The 23,777-nt window shown below is 36.4% G+C and overlaps 1 protein-coding gene across 4 annotated transcripts in view; it reads left to right on the top strand.

The window, feature by feature from the left end:
* Positions 1-16,732, top strand: part of PCDH9 (protocadherin 9) — a 709,974-nt gene extending 693,242 nt beyond the window's left edge. For all 4 annotated transcript variants that reach the window (XM_074815557.1, XM_074815559.1, XM_074815558.1 and 1 more), the window contains one exon: positions 13,317-16,732. In XM_074815557.1, the coding sequence (XP_074671658.1) occupies positions 13,317-13,690 (374 nt within the window). In that variant the 3' untranslated portion in view covers positions 13,691-16,732. The remainder of the gene's footprint in view (positions 1-13,316) is intronic.
* The last annotated feature ends 7,045 nt before the right edge of the window (positions 16,733-23,777 follow it).

The raw sequence follows: 23,777 nt of genomic DNA on the forward strand, positions 1-23,777 counted from the left end.
ACTCAGCTTACTTCTATTTCTAGACCTTACTTGAAAGAATGAAGTTTTGTGCAACTTTAAAACATGTGGTGTCCTTTTAAAGAAAAAGTTACATTTTCTTAAAATACAATAACTCCTATAAAAAAGTATTATTGCAATAAGATGAAGAAACTCTTGTTCTTAAGCTATCAAGTATATATTAAACTAATGGCCAAATATTATTATTAGTGATATTTCAAGGTTACAGGAAAATAGGCAATATTGGGACTTGCAAGAGAACTGGAGATATTTGGGGAGAATTACTGAATGAATCATCAAAGAAGATTAATATAACCTAAAAAACCTACTAAAATTTAATAGATGGTTTGGGTTTCATTAACCTTATGTATGGGCTGAGAGTATCCTGGAGATAAGTACACTAAATAAAACCATATGTGTCTTTAAATATAAAGTTTTTCTCCAATTTAAACTTGAATAGTTTTGTGGTGCAGTCAATAATTTACAAAGATACCTTTCTTAATAAGGCCCATAATTTTAATAATTGTTACTTTTTCGCAGTTATATGTTTTCCAGACTTTTGTATGATCTGTCCTACTTTCAAGACTTTAGGAAACCTCAACAATCACACTCCTCTCTCTTACAAATAGCAGCATTTCAGGTCTTCCACCTTTTTCAAAGTGTGTAGAACTAGAATTGTTTTGAAGTATTAACTTTCTGAAAGATAACTTGACAATAGCAGGTTCCCTCCACTAGGTCTCTTCCAGGCTCCAAAGAATCTTCCTTGCTGAATATGCTTGAGATGCACTGCCATTTGAATATTTTGGATAGTATAGTTGTCTGCTGGCTTATTCACTGGCTGCTGGAACTATTTTGCCTATAATGGAAAAATTTTATTTGAGTGCATTTTCAAGAGATCAGAGTGAATTAATCTAACACCTTCTGGAATGGCAACAAAGATCTAGACTCATCACATCCATTTAAAATATGTAATCACCATCCATGGATTCCCTTTTTAGCAATGGACAAAAACTCACACCTCTGGAAAGTGAGCCAGGTCTTCAGAGACCTGAATCACTTTGTGCAAATGCTTCTCTCTCCATTGAAAGCAGAAGGAGGTTAGGATGACTGAATACCCAACTTGACCACAGCAATTAAGTTGCTCATTTTGTGATTACATTCACTACAATGTGCATCACTCTATTCATTCAATTCTGTTGTTAAATGAAGATAAAGGACTTTGATGGACAGATGTACGTATTAAAAATATGTATAAAAGTAAAAATATAGAAAATATATGTGATATAGGTACAAATAAAACCATTCTACATATATTTGTACAGATGGCACAGTTCATCATATATATGTATATGATGATGAATTGTGCTTTTATTCGGTTATGGATTAGTAAAGCCAATACCCTTACTTCAATAAAATCATAAGTTATCATGCCTGCCCTCAAGGCATGATCTGTATTTATCACAAGTCAGATCAGGCTTCCACTGTAAGTTAGAGAGCAATCAGGAAAAACAACTCTTTAATTTAGACTTTTTTTAAAAATCATAAATTCAAGTTGACTGGTTTTATTTTTTCTGCTGTACGTGAGTTAATGGGCAGTCATATAGTAGCTGCATAAAAAGTTTACAAAACTCTATGGTGTCGAAATAAATATTGTTCAGCTCAGTTTCACAGCATTCTGCCAGTTTTTCTCATTTTGAATAATACCTTTTTTTTTTCACAACAAATCCTACATTTTCTTATACAATTTGTAGAAATTACCAAAACTTGATTTTATGATAAACAGCTGAGAGAATCTTCCAAATTGAGACTTAAGTTGTTTTTGACTGACAGCAGGTTCATGTTTGGGCATATTAATAGATTAGAAAATGTGACCATGTCAAAAGTGGTGCTGTCTCAGCATGATGCCTGTAAGTCAATTCAATAAAATATTTTGATTAAGTACCATAAATATTTAGGTGTGAGAGAAAAAAGATAGTAAATGATTGTGACCATGGGTTACTTTATAAATATTGTATTATCACCATCCATCATCACTTTTGGGGAATAAACACTTTTTTAGGCAGCAAAATTAAAAGCTACATAACAAAAAAAGATGAATACTGAAAATGAGTATTATTCCAAATACCTGAATACTGACTGTGCTTTGGCCTCATTAAGTGATCCAACCAAATTTAGAAGGTTCGTTTGAATCCTCTGTGGCATTTTGATTTCTTAGATTGTCCTGCTAAAATTAAATGTATTGCAGGAGAAAAATGCTAATTTTGAGGAATTAAGATTAGATGGGATAACATTCTTCATAGGAGTAGCTTCAACAGATGAGAAGATGGATGCAAATTCATAAAGATATGCTGTCTTCCCTTTGTGTGACATAAAGTCTGTCTAAATAACAATATCCTCTCAGGGAGAGAATCTGCTGTTCTGGCTGCCTGTGTATTATTGTATTTGGACTATGTCCATTTGCAAATGTTGACTTTTCATTGTGACCAAAGAATGAAATCTGTATGAGAGATGTGTAAAACATTTAATCTTTATTTATTTGTTAGCAAAAGGGGTTTTGGCCAAATCCTGTTTGCACTTCTTTTCTCCTGCTCTTCCTGGAAGGTGACTGTCTGCATCCACAATGTGACACTTAAGCTAAGAATACAAATTGCAGTAATTTGTTGGGGTTTGTTTGTTTGTTTGTTTGTTTTTCAATGACAGAATGCATTAAACCAGAATAACAATCCCAGATATTATTTCGTACCTTCTGTATTTCTAAAGGGTACACTACAATTGTCTACATTTGTCAGTGAAAGTTTAAACAGAAAACTGTTTTATGTTAATATTTGCTGATACATAGATTTTTAAGACTGGAAAGAACCACTAGATTATCTACTTTTTTTACTACAAATATAAAGTTTTACCCAGTTAAATTCTGGAAAAAAAAAAAAAAAAAAAAAGTGTGGCACAGAGATCTGAACATAGGCAATGTGCAATCCATGATAAATAACCAAGCTGGATTTTTATGACCGCTGAAGAGCAGTGCATCATCCAGGTTTGAGCTGTTCAGTAGGAGCTCAGCACCACTCCAGACCATGACTGCTTTGAAATGCCTCCTGTGACATCTTCCTTGATTGCACGGACAATGCCTTTGTGATTTCAAAGAGTGTTGTAAACCTCCTTGCAGAATGGTCACAAATCTAACATTAGTCAATTCATCTATCTATTCAAAAAGTCTAGACAGTGTTAAGCAAACTTGACCCCTAGTATCTCACAAGCTCAGCAGTTGCATAAGGTGTATTCAAGAGAGATTAGGAAATGGGCTGCTGGCTATCTTCTATGGACAGCTGAGAGCTAGAATTTGGTTAAATCTCTGTGACTTTTCAAGGAACCAAAAGGAACTACCATTAGACTATACAAATGTATTTCTTACTCTGAGATGTTGCTAAAAGTTAAGTCCCAAACAAATTCACTATAAAATAATTTGTTATAAAAACCCCAGAACTAAACCAGAAATTAAATAACATACAACTGAACTAATTTCTAGGGTGTGTTTAGATGGCAGGGGGAGAGAGATGTAAATGTGACCTACCTATAGACTGAACTTTCAATTTCCAAACGAGCTGGTTTGAAAGACTTCATAGGATTATTAACAACTCTGAACAACTAAACTCTGCTGAAATTCCTAAATTCCTTATATGCTTTCTTTCAGTGTATTTGCTTAGGCATAGCAACATGCAAACTTAGTCTTGTGGCACCTGTTCTGCATCTAGCTGGACAGGACATAAAGTAGCCTATTTGTTCCCATCTGCAGAAAACAGGCCACAAAATTCCTTCCAAGGAATGTGTAGGTAAGCAGGTCTAGGAAACAAGTCTTTATTCTCAAAAGCATTGTAAAATTAATTCAATTGCTTGGAAGGTGTCAACTCTTGGAAGGTGTCTTGCCTTGGAAAATGCAAGGGGTCAACTCTATGGCACATGACTACTTCCTGAACATGCACACATGGAAATGCATAGACGTTTATATACATTTATGTCAATGCAGAAAAAGTAATTGGAAATAGGCACAGCTAGTGAAGATAAAAAAAACATATTGACAACAGAGCCATTGCTGATGGAGGTGTAATTTGTAAATCATAATGGTATTAAATTTCTAGGAAAGATACCAGAAAAAAAGAAATAAAATATAACAACGTAAGTAACAATCCCTTTCATTGTAGCTTTTGTAGTGGAGCAGCTATAGGTGAAAGGAACTTGAGACAAGAAATACAGAATACTCTCTGTAAGTGATCATGGTATTAACAGCTACCTTTTCCACAGTAGATTAGTAATTTCAGCATTCCCTAGGTGTGTAAGAAGTCCCCTTCTCTGTAAGATTACAGAACTGATTTTCATTTTTCAGAAAAGTTCTTCTTACCAAGATCAAGGTTGATTATTGTACATATCTAGGAGAGAGGGACCAGAATCTATAGCGAAGGAAAGGGAACTGGAGCTGAGCCTTCCAGGAATGTTCTAACCACAAGTGGCCTCTGCATAATGTTTGAAACAAAAGGCAGGTGCCTTTTCTGTAATCTGCCTACGGGTATAAACTGGAGGGGGGAAAAAAACCAGCCTGCTGCACTGCTACATTGTTCAAAGTTACAACCTGTTGGCATATGTCAGTTATACTCTTAAAATGCCAAACACATTTATATATTCAAGATATGAAGGGAGCACTTACTTTCTTAACTCTGAAAAGATTCAGACAGGAAGTAATCTCAGTCATCAGAAGACTGAGGCAATTCTGTGTAGAAACAGAATTTCAAATAATTGAACAGTGTTGCATTTCAAAATTGACCTGCCCATGGACTCAAAGAAGTCACACATGATTTTTGAAATTATAGTTTGGATCTTAGACACCTACGTTTCTGTGGAACCCATCTGGATCACTTAGGTACTTCACAGAATTGTGCAGTAAATGTTATTCTACCAGGTTTTCCTGTCTTTTCAGAAAATAATTTAGTTGCTGCATTTATGTTTTCTGGGCAGTACCTCCCACACACCTTTACCCCGCTACTTCCTGTCCCTCCTGTTATTGTGTTAATTAAGGATTCTGTCACCTTATCCCTGCTAAGTAATACAGGTATAAGCTAACCTTACAGTATTACTTAGTTCAGTAGTGATGAAAAAGAAGCTTGGGCCAAAACAGGGAAGAGGAACTAGCAGGGGTTTCTTGATCTGTACCTGAGTACAGAGGATGCAGGAAGGGGAGAGAGAAGCAGCAGGTTACAAGGTGGTGGTGATAAGTCTACCAAAACTGGCAGCAGCAATGATAGGAATCCAGGGACCTCAGAACAAGGTGATTTGGGGACAGAATGTGATTTTATCAGCACTGACTGTGACAGGTGGAATGACCATGGAATAAGCCACTAAAAATTTATTTTTAGTAGTCACTGAATCTTGCTGTTAATTAATAATACCAAGAAAACACACCCAGCACAGCATGTATCTGGCTTTGTAGTCTTGGATTATTATTTTTTTTTAACAGTCTAGAAATAAAGAACAGTCTTTATCATTTATTTGGCTGATATTTAAGACCAAAAAAAGTCAAAGAATCTTTTTCATTATAAAATATTTTCCAGTTTTTATATTTAATATATACAGTAGTTGCAAAACCTCTATGAAATGTAATAATGTCATTTCAATTCCAATATATGTGGGGAAGTACGTAAAAACATGTGGTCTCAGAAAAGGTCGTTTAGTAAAGTAGCCCATGAAAGCTTAAAAAAGCTTTCTGTATTTGAGGTTAAATAGAGCTGAAAATGTTACTGTTGTTTTCTTTTATTTTTTCTTTTTAAAATGCAATATGAAAAGCTAAATAAATATGAGTGTTTGAAGCACAACTGTGGCCATGTTCAGATCTGCTATACTTAATGTTAGTGCCTTCAGGCAAAGAATACCCATTCATTTTTTTGAAACCCAGAAGTCTCACTGAGTGGAACTTATCTTGTGGTCTTGATTCTTTCAGAATTGAAGAATGAATTTTCTGGCTTTAAGCAAGAAAATTTTAAAGAAGCAGGTTGAAAAGCAGCTGGTCAACACACCAGAAGATAGTTGCTAATTGCAGCAGTAAGTTAATCAATGAAATAGCAGTTTAGCTTCTGGGTATAATAAAAAGAGATAAAAGACCACATAGAAATTCCAGCATTAGGGTATGACCAGCTCTTGAGTGGCATACATTATTTTCATTCTTACACCTATCTGCTTTTGAGTATGCAAGTCACGCATCTGCTTGACAGCTATTAACAGAATAAAATAACAACAAAAAAGCATTTTTGGGTAAGATCTGATATAAATATTTACAAAGACAATTTAAGGGAGTGTTTGTTATGCACTTTTGTGTTTGCTTTCAAAACATTTAACTCCAGAGACAGATGGCTTGTACAGTTTTATCAGCACTTGTGTCATTATATATTCAAGCAGCCAAGACTGATAACCAGCCTCATGTATTACGGATTGTTCAGAGAACAAATACTTTGAAAAAAATCCCTCACATATCAATAAAGTACTTCAGTGTGGAAAAACTTGATACAGAAATTTCAGTGACATTTTTATGAAGAGAAAGGAAACAAATTAATGCAATTATAAAATTAAAGCAGCAGGAACAGGTTTTTAAGTGGTGTCATTGTATGTGGTAATGAAACAACTTTAGAAAATTGGGTGAAAGCTATTGTTCAGCAGTGGTGGAGGAGAAAGATAATTACCATTAAGGCAACATTATGCTTTCTCAATACAAAGCAGCCAACTCTTCAGTGAAAGCTACCCCCAGAAGATCTCTCTCACATCATACTGCTCATGATCATTTCACTTTATGCTACTGAATAACAACCTGAATAATGAGTCTTAGAAAAGAATATACTGTCTATACTTGAGAACATAATTACACAAAACAGAAGCTGAAAAAACCATATTATTGAAAAGTTGTCTTTTTTTTTTTTTTTTTTGTAGGTGAGATCCTTTTTTCCCAAACCTGTTTTTCATCTTTTTCCTGTGTCTATAAATGTAGGACATTTATAGAGTCCCTGAAATCATGATCATCACCATTATTAGCAATAAAATTTACAAAAACATTATGCTCGTATCTAAGGGTCTTAACTGGACATCAGGTGTGACAAGTACCACACACATGAATGAAGCTGCCTTTTTCCTCAGTCAGTAAGCATGATCATGCCTTGTAGTAGCTCAATAGTAAAATATATTATTTTAAAAATCTGCATTTCTAAAAAAAATACTTTGTGGATTTCTTTTTCTCTTGTGATGGTTTAAACCAAAAGTGATTAAAATAATAATTGTTAATTATATATTAGATGAAGTCTGGTAAGGCATTTTGTAAATTTAAACCTCACAATATTTTAGTAAGGCAAGTAAATATTCCCTGTATTTAACAGATTGGAAAGCATGAGTCAGAGTACTGGAAAATATGCATACTCACTTGAATATGATGTTGTAGTGGGAGTCTATAATAGGCCACCCAACCAGGACAGAAAGGTGGATGAAATACTCTATAGGCACTTAGGAGAAATCTCACAATCGCTTGCTCTTGTTCTTGTGGGAGACTTTAACTACCCAGGAATACAACTCAGCAGAGTGGGGCCAGTCCTGGAGATTCCTGGAACATGTGGGAGATAGCTTCCTGACACAGCTGGTGAGTGAACCAACCAGAGAATGTGCCCTGCTGGACCTCCTCTATATGAACAGAGAAGGACTGGTGGATGATGTCGTGGTTGGAGGCTGACTAGAGCACAACAATCATGAAATAATAGAGTTCTCTATTCTTATACAAGCCAGGAGAGGCGGCAGCAGAACTGCCATCCTGGACTTCCAAAGGGCTGACTTTGTCTTGTTTAGGCACCTGCTTGAAAGGATACCTTGGGAGACGGTCCTGAAGGGTATAGGGGTCCAGGAAGGCTGGGCACTCTTTAAGAAGGAAGTGTTAATGGCTCAGGAGCAGGCGGTCCCTAGGTGCTGTAAGAGAAGCCAGCAGCAGACAAGACCACCCTGGCTAAACAGGGAGCTTTGACTGCAACTCAGGGAGAAAAGGAAAGTTTTCGGCTTTTGGAAGAAGGGGCTAGCCACTCACAATGATTACAAAGAGGCTGTGATGCTATGCAGGGCAGAAATCAGAGGTCTAAAACCCAGCTAGAAATTAATCTGGCTTCAGCTGTCAAAGATAACAAAAAATATTTCTATAACTATGTCAACAGCAAAAGAAAGACCAGGGAGAGCCTCCACCCCCTGCTAGACGCAGGAGGAAACATGACGAGTGATGAGGAAAAGGCTGAGGTGCTTAATGCCTTCCTTGTCTCAGTCTTTAATAACAAGACCAGTTGTACCGAGGGAATCCAGCCTCCTCAGCCAAAAGACAGAGACTGGGAGAACAACCCCCCCGCAATCCAGGAGGAGACAGTCAGTGACCTACTGCATCACATAGACACACACAAGTCTATGGGACTGGATGGGATACACCCGAGGGTGCTTAAGGAGGTGGCTGGGGTGCTCACCAAGCCTCTTTCCATCATTTACCAGCAGTCCTGGCTGGCCAGGAAGGTCCTGACAGATTGGAAATTGGCCAACGTGACGCCCATATATAAGAAGGGTTGGAAGGATGATCCAGGAAATTACAAGCCTGTCAGCTTGACTTCAGTGTCTGGGAAGCTGATGGAGCAGCTCATCCTGAGTACTATCATACAACACATGCGGGACATCCAGATGATCAGGCCCAGTCAGCATGGGTTTATGAAAGGCAGGTCCTGCTTGACAAACCTGATTTCCTTCTACGATGTCGACCTCTACAATGTCGACAAACCTGATCTTCTACGACAGGGCAACCTGCTCATTGGATGAGGGAAAGGCTGTGGATGTTGTTTACCTTGACTTTAGTAAGGCCCTTGACACCGTTTCCCACAGCATTCTCCTGGCAAAAGTGGCTGCTTGTGGCTTGGATGCATGCACGCTTTGCTGGCTGGAGGGTGGGCCCAAAGAGCTGTGGTGAATGGAGTTAAATCCAGTTGGTGGCCGGTCATGAGTGGTGTCCCTCAGGGCTTGGTTTTGGGGCCACTCCTGTTTAACATCTTTCTTGATGATATAGATGAGGGGATCAAGTGCACCCTCAGTAAGTTTGCAGATGACACCAAGTTGGGTGGGAGTGTTAATCTGCTCGAGGGTAGGGAGGCTCTGCAGAGAGATCTGGACAGGCTGGAGCGATGGGCTAAGGCCAACTGTATGAGCTTCACTAAGGCCAAATGCTGGGTGCTGCACTTTGGCCACAACCACCCCCAGCAGCGCTACAGGCTTGGGGAGGAGTGGCTGGAGAGCTGCCAGTCAGAGAGGGACCTGGGGGTGTTGATTGACAGCCGGCTGAACATGAGCCAGCAGTGTGCCCAGGTGGCCAAGAAGGCCAATGGCATCCTGGCTTGTATCAGAAATAGCGTGGCCAGCAGGGACAGGGAAGGGATCTTGCCCCTGTCCTCGACACTGGTGAGGCCGCACCTCGATTACTGTTTTCAATTTTGGGCCCCTCACTACAAAAAGGACATTGAATTACTTGAGCATGTACAAAGAAGAGCAACAAAGCTGGTGAAGGGTCTGGAGCACAGCTCTTATGAGGAGCAGCTGAGGGAACTGGGGTTGTTTAGTCTGGAGAAGAGGAGTCTGAGGGGAGACCTCATCGCCCTCTACAACTACCTGAAAGGAGGTTGCAGAGAGCTGGGGATGAGTCTCTTTAATGAAGTAACAAGGGATAGGAAAAGAGGCAATGACCTCAAGTTGCACCAGGGAAGGTTTAGACTAGATATTAGGAATTATTTCTTTACAGAACTTCTTGTTAGGCGTTGGAATCGGCTGCCCAGGGCAGTGGTGGAGTCCCCATCCCTGGAGGTGTTTAAGAGTCGGTTTGACATAGCGCTTAGGGATATGGTGTAGTTGGGAACTGTCAGTGTGAGGTTAATGGTTGGACTAGATGATCTTCAAGGTCTTTTCCAACCTAGATGATTCTGTGATTCTGATTCTGAATAGGAGTCTGAACCTCTTCTCAATTCTGGTCATGCATTTTTTTCATAGATTTTTATAAACAGACATATTTAGAGGTGTGTGCAGACCTACACCAAACCTCACAGCTATTTGAACAGTTATACAGCTAAAAGAAGTGTCCTACAGGTGTTCCCCTGGGATTCTTAGTCCTCTCCGAAAAGAAGAAGGCCTCACTCTCTCTACAACTGTCACTTGGTGTGACCTACATCCACGCAAAAATTGTAATTGGCCCACTACAAAACTGGCATTGTCTTGCCTTTGGTTGAAATATCTGCTTAGGGAAGTTTGACTGGGCAAGGACTTGCACACAGTAATTAATTTCTGAAGTCTAGGTGGGACAGTGGTGTTTTGTTAAACTAAAAAAAATCAAGGAACTGCTCCTCCTGAACAGGGAGTCATCTCAGCATTGTTACCCCATTCCTTTTTGCTGCCCACAGTAACAGTCATCTAAATATTCCAGTGCTCTCCAGAAAGTTTATCAACTTAAATATAGCTAACACAAAGTATGTTTAAAATCCATTCTGAGTTTAACAGCATTAACTGCCTAGAGAAGTTACTAAAGAAAGCACAACACATGAAGTAAATCTTCCAAGGAGTTTGACACGTAGCTTATTGGGTCACATGCGTATTTAGTCCTAAGTAAAACCAGATTATTACTCATTTAAATTTTAAATGGAAATAAATGGGTTATCTCTTGACATTTATTTAACTAAACAGAAAAAGTAACTGATCCCCTTCAGAACTGTAGTACTGAAGGCTGTCCTGTTAACCTTGTATTCCACTGTAAATTGGAAGCACAGAGTGCATGCACTGTGTTTCTTGAAATATGTTATTCTGTGGTGAAAAGATTTCTTTGTGTTTTGAAAGTTTTAATACCTGCCAAACCTCTTCTCCTTGGTCAGCAAGATAGTATTGTACTATGAGAGTAAGCAGGAGGAAAATATTTCTGCCTCTTCTCACTTTTTTCCTCTGAAAATGGGAAAAAACTTAATTAAATCTCTGTTAACAACAACAACAACAACAACAAAATCATCTTTTAACCTATAAACTAAGTTTTGGAATTACTAACAATATACCATGAGTACCTCCTTTACTTATTATTGCTTTTTTTTTGGTACTAAGTACCTGCCTCAGTTCTATTATAACTTCATACTAGAGGATTCAGAGAAGAGCTTTATAGAAAAAAAGAATCTCTCTCTTCTAGGGAATTATCACAGTTCTCATTTTAGAATCAAGGATCTTGGTTCTCATTGAAATCTTTGCAAAGCTCCTACTTTACAGTTGCTTCTTTATTTTTTTCCTGATGGTTCTGTCTTAATTTCATCTTGTATTGATCTAAATGTAAAGTAGCATGGATTCTGTACATTTTTCATGCTCTAGTTGTCAGTTTCTTATACAGGGAATTCAGAAGCAACTTGCATTATGCTTTATTATATTGCCACATCAACAGCTTATTCTTCAGATAATCAAAAAAAGGAGCTACTCAGAGATAAGAAGATTAAGTAATTACATTGTAACATGTAGAAATACATCTGACTGCATTTTCTATATGTAGGTGTAAAAACAGTGGGTTGATAATCTGTAGAATTTACTACTGTATGTGCCAGTTAAAAAAAACAAACAAAAAAACCCAACAAAAAAACCAACCTGGGGAAGAATAGCAATTTCCATAAAATTAATTGGGATAATTTCAGTATTCAGAAAAAGATCTGTTACTAAGGGTAATTTATTGTATATGAATGGAGTACAAGAGAATGAAATATTCTTTGGCATTGTAACACAGAAATCTTTGTTAGAGTGTCCTCACTTATCATTTTGAGTCTCAATTATATTATTATAAAGATATACTTTTTTTTTTCTGATACACCACTGACATTTTTCTTCTGATTAGTACTGCTTTTTAAGATGCTTCATAACTTCACTATTCATGCTTACCTGCTAATGTTCTTTCTCAAAAAGCAATCTATAATTTCCGTCCTGTCACTGGGCTGTTTAATCAAGGAAATAGTCTCCTTAACTCTTCAAATGCCTACAGCACTAGCCAGTTGATTTACTGTGGTCAAGAAAAGGCATCTCAAATTTCTTGCTCAAAATTGCAATACAGTTAGCAAAGAATCATGACAAAAGCATATCTCAGATATTGATAAATATCTAACAAAGACACACAAAGTGATTTCTCTGCTTTTTCCTGGTTTGCCCTTCCTCATACATCCAGACTGACCAGATGAGAAAATCCAGTCATTTAGAAATACAGTAAGACTGAGAGGAATTTAGTGCTACTGAAGACATGAGTTACCTGTCTGCTTGACTGCAAGATGCCTACAGCTGGCGAGCTATGTCCTCAGTGGCATGTGAAAAATGATGTGGATATTTAACATGCATAGTACTTCAGCAGACTTAATTTCTGTCTTCTGTGGTCTCATATTCCTGATTTACAAGGAATTATGAAACCAGTTCTTTATCAAGTGCAAGATTTACATAAGCCTTCTCTTTTTATTTACCCCTTGATTTTTATGGTTGCATAGCAGCTATCTGAGGTGTGTTTAATGGTCAGAAGAATTACAGATTTTATTCTCTGCAATGTTTTGAAGTGTTTCATAGTTTCATATTAAATCCAGCAAAGCTTAACTTCTCACTTACTTGTTGGGAGTGTGCATCAGAGTTTTATCCACTGGGTAGATGTCTAGAACTATGTACCAACCCAAGTTTGTAAAATAGTAGACATCAGAATAATCCCGCGTACAGAGCATTCCTTTGATCAAGCCCATTTTTAGATAGTATAGATGTTTCTCAGTTTGCAGTAGGCTATTAGTTCAGCAAGGCTCTCCAACAGCAAAGTGAGTTGAAAGCAGAAGAGAATACATCCAAACTGTAGGCTTTTACAAGCAGCGTTAATTCTCATTCAGAGTCTGCAAAGGTATGTTTACTTCCTCTGACATTTTCACCTGCCTAGTTCTATTTTCTTAGAGGGACTGAAAAAGGGAGTTAAGATTATTCATAGTAGGATCTGAGGCTTATAACTTAGGGCTAAGTGAACTGTATTTCCACTTTCGGAAACTATGTAGGTAGCATATAAAGTGAGTATATGCCCTACAAAGCAACTGCTCTCTAACATAATGAAGATGTATGTAAGATTTACCAGCACAATATTTTGTTGCAAAATCATTGTTAATTTTCTCATAAAGTATATGTATACATTTAATGACAAATATCACAATCTTTCTCCCTCTTTCTTCTTTCTGTTTTTTTTTTTTTTTTTTTTTCTTCTACAGATGGGCCTCTTGGGCCACGAGGATTAGCTGAAGCTACAGAGATGTGTACTCAAGAATGCCTGGTTTTGGGTCACTCAGACAACTGTTGGATGCCTCCCAGCTTGGGCCCGTACCAACAGCCAAAGTCTCCTCTCTCCACCTTTGCACCTCAGAAAGAATGGGTTAAGAAGGACAAACTAGTTAATGGACACACATTGACCAGGACCTGGAAAGAAGATAGCAACAGAAACCAGTTCAGTGACCGAAAGCAGTATGGTTCCAGTGAGGGCCATTTCAACACTGGCAACCACATGACTGACATTCCTCTGGCCAACTTGAAGTCTTATAAACAGGCCTCAGGAGCTGTTGAGAGTCCAAAGGAGCACCAGCTATAAGAAATGGTTACTTTGGACCAATGACTTTAGCCTACTTAGACTTGCTAATACTGTGTGTGTGTCAGAGCTTTATGTACTGGGTAGACCTCTAGAACTATGCTTCACCTAGCAGAGATATGCATATCTTTATGTTAGCACCGTGGAAGGTATGATGTCCTGCAACATGAAAGAGTGTTTCTACTAGTTGTGTGGTTTGTTAAATAGACATGATTAAAATCTGCAGAGATCTCTCCAGTTTGCAAATATCCTTTTTTTGTTTGTTTCTTTTTTGACCCTGGACTGCTGCTATGAACAACAGAAGATGCATTTGGAGAGTGAGAGAGTGAGAAAGTTCAGTGGATTGCAATGATTGAAAAGCATATCCAGTTAGAAAATTGTGCTTTTGTTGTCATTGATCTATGCTGGGACCATTATACTTGAGATCATATTGCAAACAAAACAACTGAAACTGTAAACATTAAACCTATTGTGCTATTAACAATGTTAGTGGACACTTATAAATCGATCAGTGTTCAAATACTTGTAAATAGAAACAATTATTACTTACAATTTTTGTGTACTTATAACGCTCACTTGAAAAGATACTGTAGCATATTTCAGTGTTTCACAGTTGCTTTTTACTTTCTTTCATTTGCTTGCTGTTGTTTTGCTTTTATTTTCAGTGATGGTGTTTCTGTGTTAGTAGTCTGTCTGACACACAATGTTCCAAGGAACTCAAAACACTTGTGTTAAAAGGGAAAAAAAGACTGGTGGGGTGGGAGGGAAGGTTGGTTGTAGAAAGGAAAAAAAAAGATTTTTCTTTCTATGTAGTAGCAAAAATGATGCCAGCATTCAGATAAAATTTCTTCTTTCTTTTTTTTTTTTTTCCTTTTTTTTTTTTTAATATTAAGAAATTAAAGGACTTGTGTAAGGGCTTAAAAATGTAGCAATTTTTTTTTTTAAACTTCCATTATGTTTCATGAAACAGGGAAACTGCAAAACAAAAGAAGAATACTTAAATTTGTGGTGGTGGGTGAGAGAGAAAGGTCTTTGTTTGGAATCCTTGATCAAATTAGCTGCAGTCTGTCATTTAATGAGTGGTAGCTGACACTGATCTCAGCTGAAATAAATGGAGGAAATTCTACAGGAGCAAAATACAATAATCATGTTTTTCCAATTGGGCAGGTGTGTGTCTATACCTAAGACAGTTTGTATTGCTGAAACAGCAGCATTTGTGTTGATCTTCATCTGCGTTAATGTTGTAGTAACACAAGTGTTTTTGACCATAGCCACAGAATATTTAATGTGTTGTGCCTTCATGATGTAACAGAGCATTCTCCTGGTAGGCTAGTTGGGGGAACTAAAGGGTTAAATCTATAATTATTGCTGTTTAACTGTTTGTTATCATAGTTGGTCAATGCCTGGCAGGTACCAGTATCTTGTCACCTCAGTCAAACCAGCAGAGTGACTCCTAATGTTAATAAGATCTAAGTTGCACGCAAAGCAAATCCAAATCCAAACATTTTTAGATGGTTTTTGTTAAGGCATGACAGATGATTTACACAAATAAATAGCATGCAAAAAAAAGAAAAAAAAAAGTCCTTACAGACAAAACCAAGTTACTTATGCCACAGTGAAACATCAGTCTTAGAGTAACAAATTTAGCTAATCTGAAGGTGATTTTATTCTTACCAAAAAAACATTTTTTTTCTTTTTTATTCTTTTGTATATAGTAGTTCACTTTTTTTTTACTTTCTTTTTCCCTCTACAGTATAAAAGGCATAAAAATGGGTTAGGGGTGCATTGCTTATTGCAGTACTTATGTCAGTTTGTGAGGGGTGTTTGATGACTTTGACAGAATAAATATCTAACCAGTTATCCTTGTTACTGCTTTGCCAGTTCAACGTTATTTAGTTATTCAGCTCTTGCAATAAATGTTCTGAATTCCTGATTGTGTTGTGTTAGTTCTTGGGCAGATGCCTAAGGGACTTTATTCCTGTTAATTTCTCTTTCTTTCTGTTGTTGTTGGTTGGTTTGTTTCTTTGTTTCATTCTGAATTTCCAGTTATTTTTCTGAGCATATCATGGTCCCTTTGGTTCATATATATATGTATAAGAATGGAACATACAATAAATGATAAATCCTGAGGGCCATATTCTGTCATTCCTATGGTAAGTAAGAACTTATTCAAAATGAGTTATTTGAATTGGGTAAAGTGTTACTTACCCAGCACAAAGGTGACAGAATCTAGCCCAGATTTGTTAGACATACTTAAGCAGATGTAGTAGGCATCATTGCATGAGTCTTTGTTACAGTACAGTGGTAGCATATAGAAAAGTCAAGACTTACAACACCTCAGTCTTTCTTTTGAGAGTAGAATAAAGTCATATCAAAATACAGTATATACTTTCTTACAAGGAAAATTTGTGTGATTATATAATCACTTTTGTTGCAGCACAGTAAAAAAAAAAAAAACCAACCTTGAAATAGAAGTATCAATAAAAGTAACCTATTTTTGAACATGCTGAGTTTTAAAGCAGAGGTGCCCTGAGTTCTATATTAAAACCAGAAATACAATATTTATTTGAAAACCCAAATAGCATCACCTCTTTTAAATTATAAGTGCCTTTTAAAACAGAACAAATTTGAAAAAAAATCTATCATGGACAGAAAGTAAACGATGTGACTATTGCTACAGAAAGAGAACTATATTCTGTTCCAGCCTTCAATACTTTATGCTGCCATCAACCTGTGTAGGAGGAGCACAAACAGATATGATTTAAATTTCTAGCAGGTAAAAATTTTCTCATCTCTTTTTCTCAAATTGTATGTAATTTAACTTCTTAAGGCATTACCAAACTTTGAAATAGTTATTTAAAAAAAAAAGATAGGAGGGAAAGAAAATAAAAGAGAAAGAAAGAAAGAAAGAAAGAAAGAAAGAAAGAAAGAAAGAAAGAAAGAAAGAAAGAAAGAAAGAAAGAAAGAAAGAAAGAGAAAGAAAGAAAGAAAGAAGCAATGAAGAAAGAAAATAAGTAAATAAAGAAATGAAGAAAGAGAGAAAGAGAGAGAAAGAAGAAAGGAAAGAAATATCTGCAGCACTGAGAACTGTATCTTAATCCCATTTAAGCCAAAAAAATATTTTCCAGATGTTTCCACACAATCTGGATTTGGCCCTAAACACGTGTTCAGTAAGTTCTCATTCATTCACAACCATTTTGTTTGCTCAATTAGTAATATTAGTGCTGCTGTCTAAAACTCACCAATTAAGGAGGGGAGGGGGGGGGAGGAAAAAAAGAAAAAAAAAAAGTTAAAAAAGGTTAAATCCTGACAAGAATTCAGTGATATGTCAGATGAGAAACTTAAAAAAAAAAAAAATTAAAATCCCACTGCACAGAATGAGAAGGCAGCTGAATATTGGTGACTATTCAAGTTCACTAGCTTTGAGGCTAAAAATTACTTAAAATTATGGGTAACCTGGCATGATATGGATGCCTCTCTGATGCCAGTTCTAGCTTTTTTCTTCAACTAGAAAGACTGTGTACCCTTTATTTACTTGTGTATTAATGCACACATTTGAAGGACTGCTGAAAAGATAAACCAAAGGTTTCTTCAGTAGTCCTTTATTTTTACTGTCACTGACCAAAGCCCTTTGTCCAAACAGAAAATGGAAAGCATGCATAGATATAGTTACTCACTCCTACTTAATCCTGTGCTGTGCCAACTCTTACTAAAGATAGAGCAATCATGACCTCTTTCTCAAGGAACTGTCTGAAGGCAGACAAAGCAGAATTAAGGCGGATGCAGAAATATATATTAATTTTAACAAATGGATGTGAAGAAAATTATATTCATATTACTTACTTAATATATTACCTTTTAGCAGTTTATTAATAAGAATCATGATCAGGAAGAATATTAAGGACTTGAGCATGGAGTAGACTAAACTAATGGAGAAACTCAGGAAGTTTTGGGTATGTAAATGGCATAAAAGCAGGAGATGTATATCTGTGTGAGAGGAAAGAACAGGAGTGATAAAGACTGATGTAGCTGACATGAAGAAACAAAGAAATAGGGAAAAGATGATCACAACATCAATCAGAAGTTTAATCTTGGGATGTTTTGAACAAAGGGAGGCTCTAGTAGCTTTAACAAAAAAGGACACCGTGAAAATCATGGGACATGGCAATAGGTAATGTCAGGGGATCCATGGGACTCATGTCATGACAAAAGGCATAAGGGTAGAGTCTAATAGCCTTAGAGAGTAGCATCTGATACCTCAAAAATATTCCTATTGGCATGAGACTGCAGTAGTGCTGTCATATCCAGTTCAGACAGAAGAACATGCAGTCTGTTATGACTGATTTCCCACGACCAACAAAATATTTCCCTGATTCAGCTGATGGAGCTTCCTTATGGCATGTATCCTTGCTGTAAAGTAAAATAAGCAGGAAGAGTTCTCTACAGCATGTGTGCTGACGTGCCAATTCAGACAGCAACTGAGTACTCATGGCATTATCTCGGAATACTCAGTTCTTTCCTGTCTAATACACTTCTTCAGCAGAACTGTTATCCAAAGTCTCAACTTTATTCGATTTATATGCTTGCAGTCTTTGCTGCTGTGATGAAAACTTCAAAATGGAAACCAATTCTAGATCAGAGCAAAACATTTTAATATACAGAAAACGTGATACAGTATCACCCAGAGGTGTGAATCAGCTCAGTATATCACAGACAGTTAAGGTCTAACTCAATATTAGTTTTATTAACTTTCACTGCTGATCACCTTAGTGGACACATCCATCAAATATAATTGCCCATAATCCAAAACTACCTTTGACTTTTCCTCTTGTTCCAAAACAACTCTCATTGGTAGATGCTTCCTTGCAAAATTTTAAGCTATGCTTTTTCACACATTACTTGAGTGGATTGATTTTTTCCAGTTTGGCTTCTCTGAAATATAATACCTTATATAACACAGCTGCTTGTAGTATAAACTGCTTTTCTTGTGGAAGCCCATTCCATACTTTCTTTTCAATCATACATAGTAAGAGTGTAACATAGAGGGTTAGATTCTGATCCATCAGCCCTTATTGAACCTCTTACGAAGCAAAATATCAGGACCTGTCCCATAATTAGTAACAGAAATAGCAAGTCCTTTAATATTTAGTGGACTAGCAAATGCTTGAGGAGAAGCAATTTTGTAATTTCCAGGTTTTTAAAATGCAGTTTATTTGTAAACAGAAATTATTGCTCACAAATGCAGAATTAGAAGCTCTTCTCTTTTTTATTTTTATTTTTTTTAATTGATTTAGAAATGTCACTTCACTGGACAGTAATATATGTGCTGATATGTATCCTCATCCTGACAAATTCTGTTCATCTCTTTTGAGATGCTGAGTGCACTTAATTTCTTTAGAACACAGCAGTAAGCATCCTCTTGTTGGAGAAGCTCAGCATTTCACAGGACTGGGTCCACAATGAGAAGAATATCAAACATGCATGTCATGCTAAGTTTTGAAACAAGAATGTTTTCTCTAAACATGTTGGCTCTAAATACAGCTTTAAGTTTATACTGCTACCTAACTGTACAATAGTAAAAGTATGTCTTTAACTACCAGAAAGGATATCAAATTCTGTGTATTATGAAAAGAAAGAACTGAATGTCCCTCATTTTCAAAAATAAGTTTGGGGTTTTTTTCACCACAGACATTCTTAAATCCACCTGTTGTGCCTAGGTATTGCAACACATTCTAATATTGCATGGCATGTAAATAGATACCTTAATTACTCATAATGATATGATTATATACACATATATATATTATATATATATATACTTAAATATTATCAATCACATAATTACTCAGTATTATTTAATGGAATTTTGGGACTATGGATTTTGTTGTTTGATGTACTTTAAACTGTATGAAGCAGCATATTCTTAAGACTACCCTCACCACTGCTTTTGATTATTTATTCATTAAATAAAGTGCTTTCTTTTGCTTGTTATAATCCTGTTTGTACAACCATGTGATGATGTTAAAATGGGTAAGTACTGTACGGGAATTATAACTGTTTCTTTTCTTGTCTAAATATATACCTATAACAATATTTATTAGTGATCTGAGTTTTAAGAATGTGTCTTTTTATGTGTTTACTATCTTCTTACACATGGTCTAAATTTAAAGGAAAGCTGAGATAACATTTCTTCATGTAACTCTGAATGCCCCAATGGCTTTTAAATGTCTTTTTGCCTTTATTCACAAGTGAAATTAGGATGAGAGCTGTACTTTAAATCAGCCATAAAATAAATGCATAATACAGTACTTAAGGTTTGCTTACTGTAGCTATCATAAGTGAACCTACATACTTCATTTCTCAGGTAAAGATAAATGAAGCCTCAGGTGGGAGAGGGAGAGACTCTGCACTCAGAGGAAAACATTTAGAACAGCTGATTTAACAGAAGATGAGCAGAAATCTTGTACACTAAAGACTGTCTTTTTCATGTTTCACAGTCAGCTTCCATCTTTGTTTAGTAGAGACGATCAATTAAAATGTGTGTTCCTTTGTGGAGCTCAAACTTTTATTGTTGATAAAACTGGGAACTGTTTTCGGTAACCCTTAGTTTTATCAAAGTCAATGGGAATTTTCGTGATTATTTCAAAAAGCCAGTATTTCAACAGCATTTAAATGTTTTTTAGGGAATGCCAGTCGGGCACTATTTCCACCAGACATTTCCTAAGGTTCCCTCATACAATTTGCTTTTTCTCACATCACTTGAGAACCCACCTGTACTCCTCAAAGATTTCAACATTAAGCTGAATCTGTTGCTATGTTATATTTACATGTACCACATCCTTCCTAGGGTATAGAGAGGTATTTTTTTGTGTTTCTTTTCAGGTAGGGAATTGAAAGTGGGATATGTGTGGTCCTGCGGCTATGCAGACATTTTTGACATCTTGTCATATGGGTGCTGATAGAAAAGAAGACTGTTGATCTTATTGCTTTCACAAAGGAGAACAGGAGAGAAAGTGTAGCGGAAAGGCAGGAAAGGGAGGGGGTAGCAGTAGGCCGTATATGTTAGGGAAGACGTAAACTGTGGCAGCAATGAAAAGATGAAGTTTTAATTTGATGAGGAAATTATGAAAACCCTTAAAAATGTGTTCTAAGTTTTCATATCTCTGTAATACCGTAAAAAACTAGCCTCCTATCTGTGTAGGTTTGTGTACACACAGCATATTTAACATTATTTTCTTGTGAAAAAGGGGTATGCAGAATGATGGCAAAGCTGTACCATTTTCCTGCTGAATTTCTTCCATTTAGTATTCGTATTCCTTTTAAGAAATGCTACATTTTTTTGAGACATATTGCTCTTCAGCCTGACACACATATAGAGACCAGAAACAATTACACGCAATTTCAGTAACTGAGCACTGAGTTTGACTTGTGAATTTTTAATATCAAATGCTTATAAAATCAGTAGCTACAGATAGCTTGCAAGTAATCGATAGGCCCAAAGGAATAAGAAATTATCTGCTACCAATTTATAAAGAGAGAAAAATAAAAAAGACAGCACACAAAGGATTACATTCCTGATAATTCAGACATTTCTATCCCCCACCCCCCAGAAAAAGGCACAACTGATATACAGGCTTAATGCCCTAAAGTGATCAGTGGATTTCTTTTCATGGGCAGCATTCTTCAGAAAGCTCTCAGTTGTGAAGATGTTTGTGTTATCATCTTATATTTAAATTAATTCAATGTGCGATTAAAGAACTTCAGTCACATAAAACCAAAAGTCCACTATCACATTAATAGAAAAATTAATTATTTACTCTTTTCTATTGCAAGTCAGTATTTAATCATTATGTAACACGAACTGTATCCTTATATATATCTTACTCTGTATTTTTTACAATGCAAGTTTATAGTTTGTTTTCTTTTGGGAAGAGAAAGTTGGAATTCTGTTTACAATGTTTGTACTTTTGATTCATTTTTTTTAGAATTTTTTTCAGGAGTATGATTTACCACAGGGAATGGCATAGGCCTGTGCTTTTACTGCATGCTCTTGTACTCCTAGGACACTTAAGCTATCTTCAATAGGAAGTTCTTCTACATTATTGATAAAGATCATGAATAATTACTGTCCACCATGTGGTGTTAAGCCCCCAAGAGAAAAAAGAAAAAGAAAAGGAGGCAGCCACATAAAGACAATAGTTTTATGCACAGAAAAAACCCTCTACTATGTTACAAAAGGAAAATTTCAATGGTCTATTCATTCAGCCAGAACTGCCTTACTGATGCTGACTGATTGATTCAGCAGCACACCATTTGTTTTTTTTTCTTTAGGAAGAACACCAAATGAAATTATGAACAGTTATGCCTCATGGTGGGTCTAAACCTCATTCTGAAAATGATCTGAAACACAAGTATCCTCTGGATATATGGATTTTGGGGGAATACAATCTTAAGTAGGTCTCTGGTTCCTCAGTTTTAGGTGCACAGTGGAGGAACCTTTTAAAATAACCTCAAGTTCCCTAACATGTAAGCAGCTATGTTTGGAAATCTGAAAAAAACCCTCTTTTATTCCCAAGTTTAGGCACACTAACTTTTTGCTTTATTGAGAATCAGAGTGCAGAACCTACTCCAAACTTTGCCACTGACAGCTGTGAAGTTTCTGGATACTTTACCATGTCAAATTGCCCATCACTAATATTGAAAACCCGAACACCTATAAGCAGAACAACAGTGAAGAGAGATTGAAGTTAATATGTGCACCCTTTGGATAAAAAGGAAAGCAAACAAACTTTGTGGAAGGATAAGGGAAAGAGACGTTCAAGATTTTTAGACTTTGTTTTTCTTTGTAAAACATGTAGCTGCAGGGAAGTATATTACTAATATTGTGGGATTTTGGATGGCCTACTATGTATGGTTCAATGACCATGATAAAGGCTAAACTCAATAAACTTACAAGCAATAATTCTACACAAATATGCATTCAGTAAATATATGGTTCTTATATGGGAAGTACAAAGAAATTTAGTTTCTCTGCATTTCTAGAATATCAAATGCATGATTACTATTTATAATAAGCTTGCAGTTGCAGACTCTGTAATTCTTTAGTCCTGAACAATTGCATAATTACTAATTCAACTACATTAGCATTGGGAGTAGACATGGATGATTTCAAAAGGGATACTACTGATTTAATGAGGTCTCAGTCTGTACATTTCCAAAATTACAGAAATTCTGTTTAACACCCATTGATGCTTTTGGGGTATTTGAACCAATAAATCAACTAACTGCCAACCAAAAGAAGCATTAAAAAATGAAAACAAACAGAAACGAGAATGAAATTGCATTTTTCATGATGCAGCTACCAAAATATTATTTCCTGAATAGTTTACAACAGTCTGGCTGGCTTTACTGTGGACTGGTTGCTTCTGAATCTATTGAATACCTAAGGCTGCCATTTGTGACAGTGTTTTTGTATTTTGAATGTTTATGACATTGTGATTATGCTAGAATAAACATGACAATAGGCCATGGGCACAGAGGAGCTATTCTGAATTCATTGCCCTTCTCTTCCATTTCCTACCTCATTTTTTTGTATGATAGGCGGCAGCTGATCAGATCCTGAGGTTGTGGAGCTGGTATTTTGCCAAAAGGAAATAGTTGGCAGCTCTGTCTAAAGAGGAATTTGTAAAATTTTGTGAAACTTACATTTTTTTTCTTGAAGGTGTCTTTATTCTGCAAAGGTCCCAACATTAAAAACTCCCTTTGATTTCAGTGGGAGACGGATTAGCTCAAGCGTAGTTTTTCATGTCAGTGGTCATTACACCAAATAAGGATGAAAGGATATGTCAATCAGAGACATCACAAAATCCTTAAACTCATATGCCCCTGAGTAATCCTGCTGTGTAACTGACAATTACATTACATCGAGGAGTAAAAGGGAACAACGATCTTAACATGGGAAGATTCAGACTGACGAAATTATAGCATGCAGTTGCAGATCGACCACACAGCACCCAGCTGTACATTAGCACTACCTTTTCCCATCAACACTAAAATGAATGGTTGACTTCCATCAGTTTTAATGGGTTTT

This window comes from Strix aluco, chromosome 2, assembly GCF_031877795.1.
Source record: "Strix aluco isolate bStrAlu1 chromosome 2, bStrAlu1.hap1, whole genome shotgun sequence".
Lineage (NCBI taxonomy): Eukaryota > Metazoa > Chordata > Aves > Strigiformes > Strigidae > Strix > Strix aluco.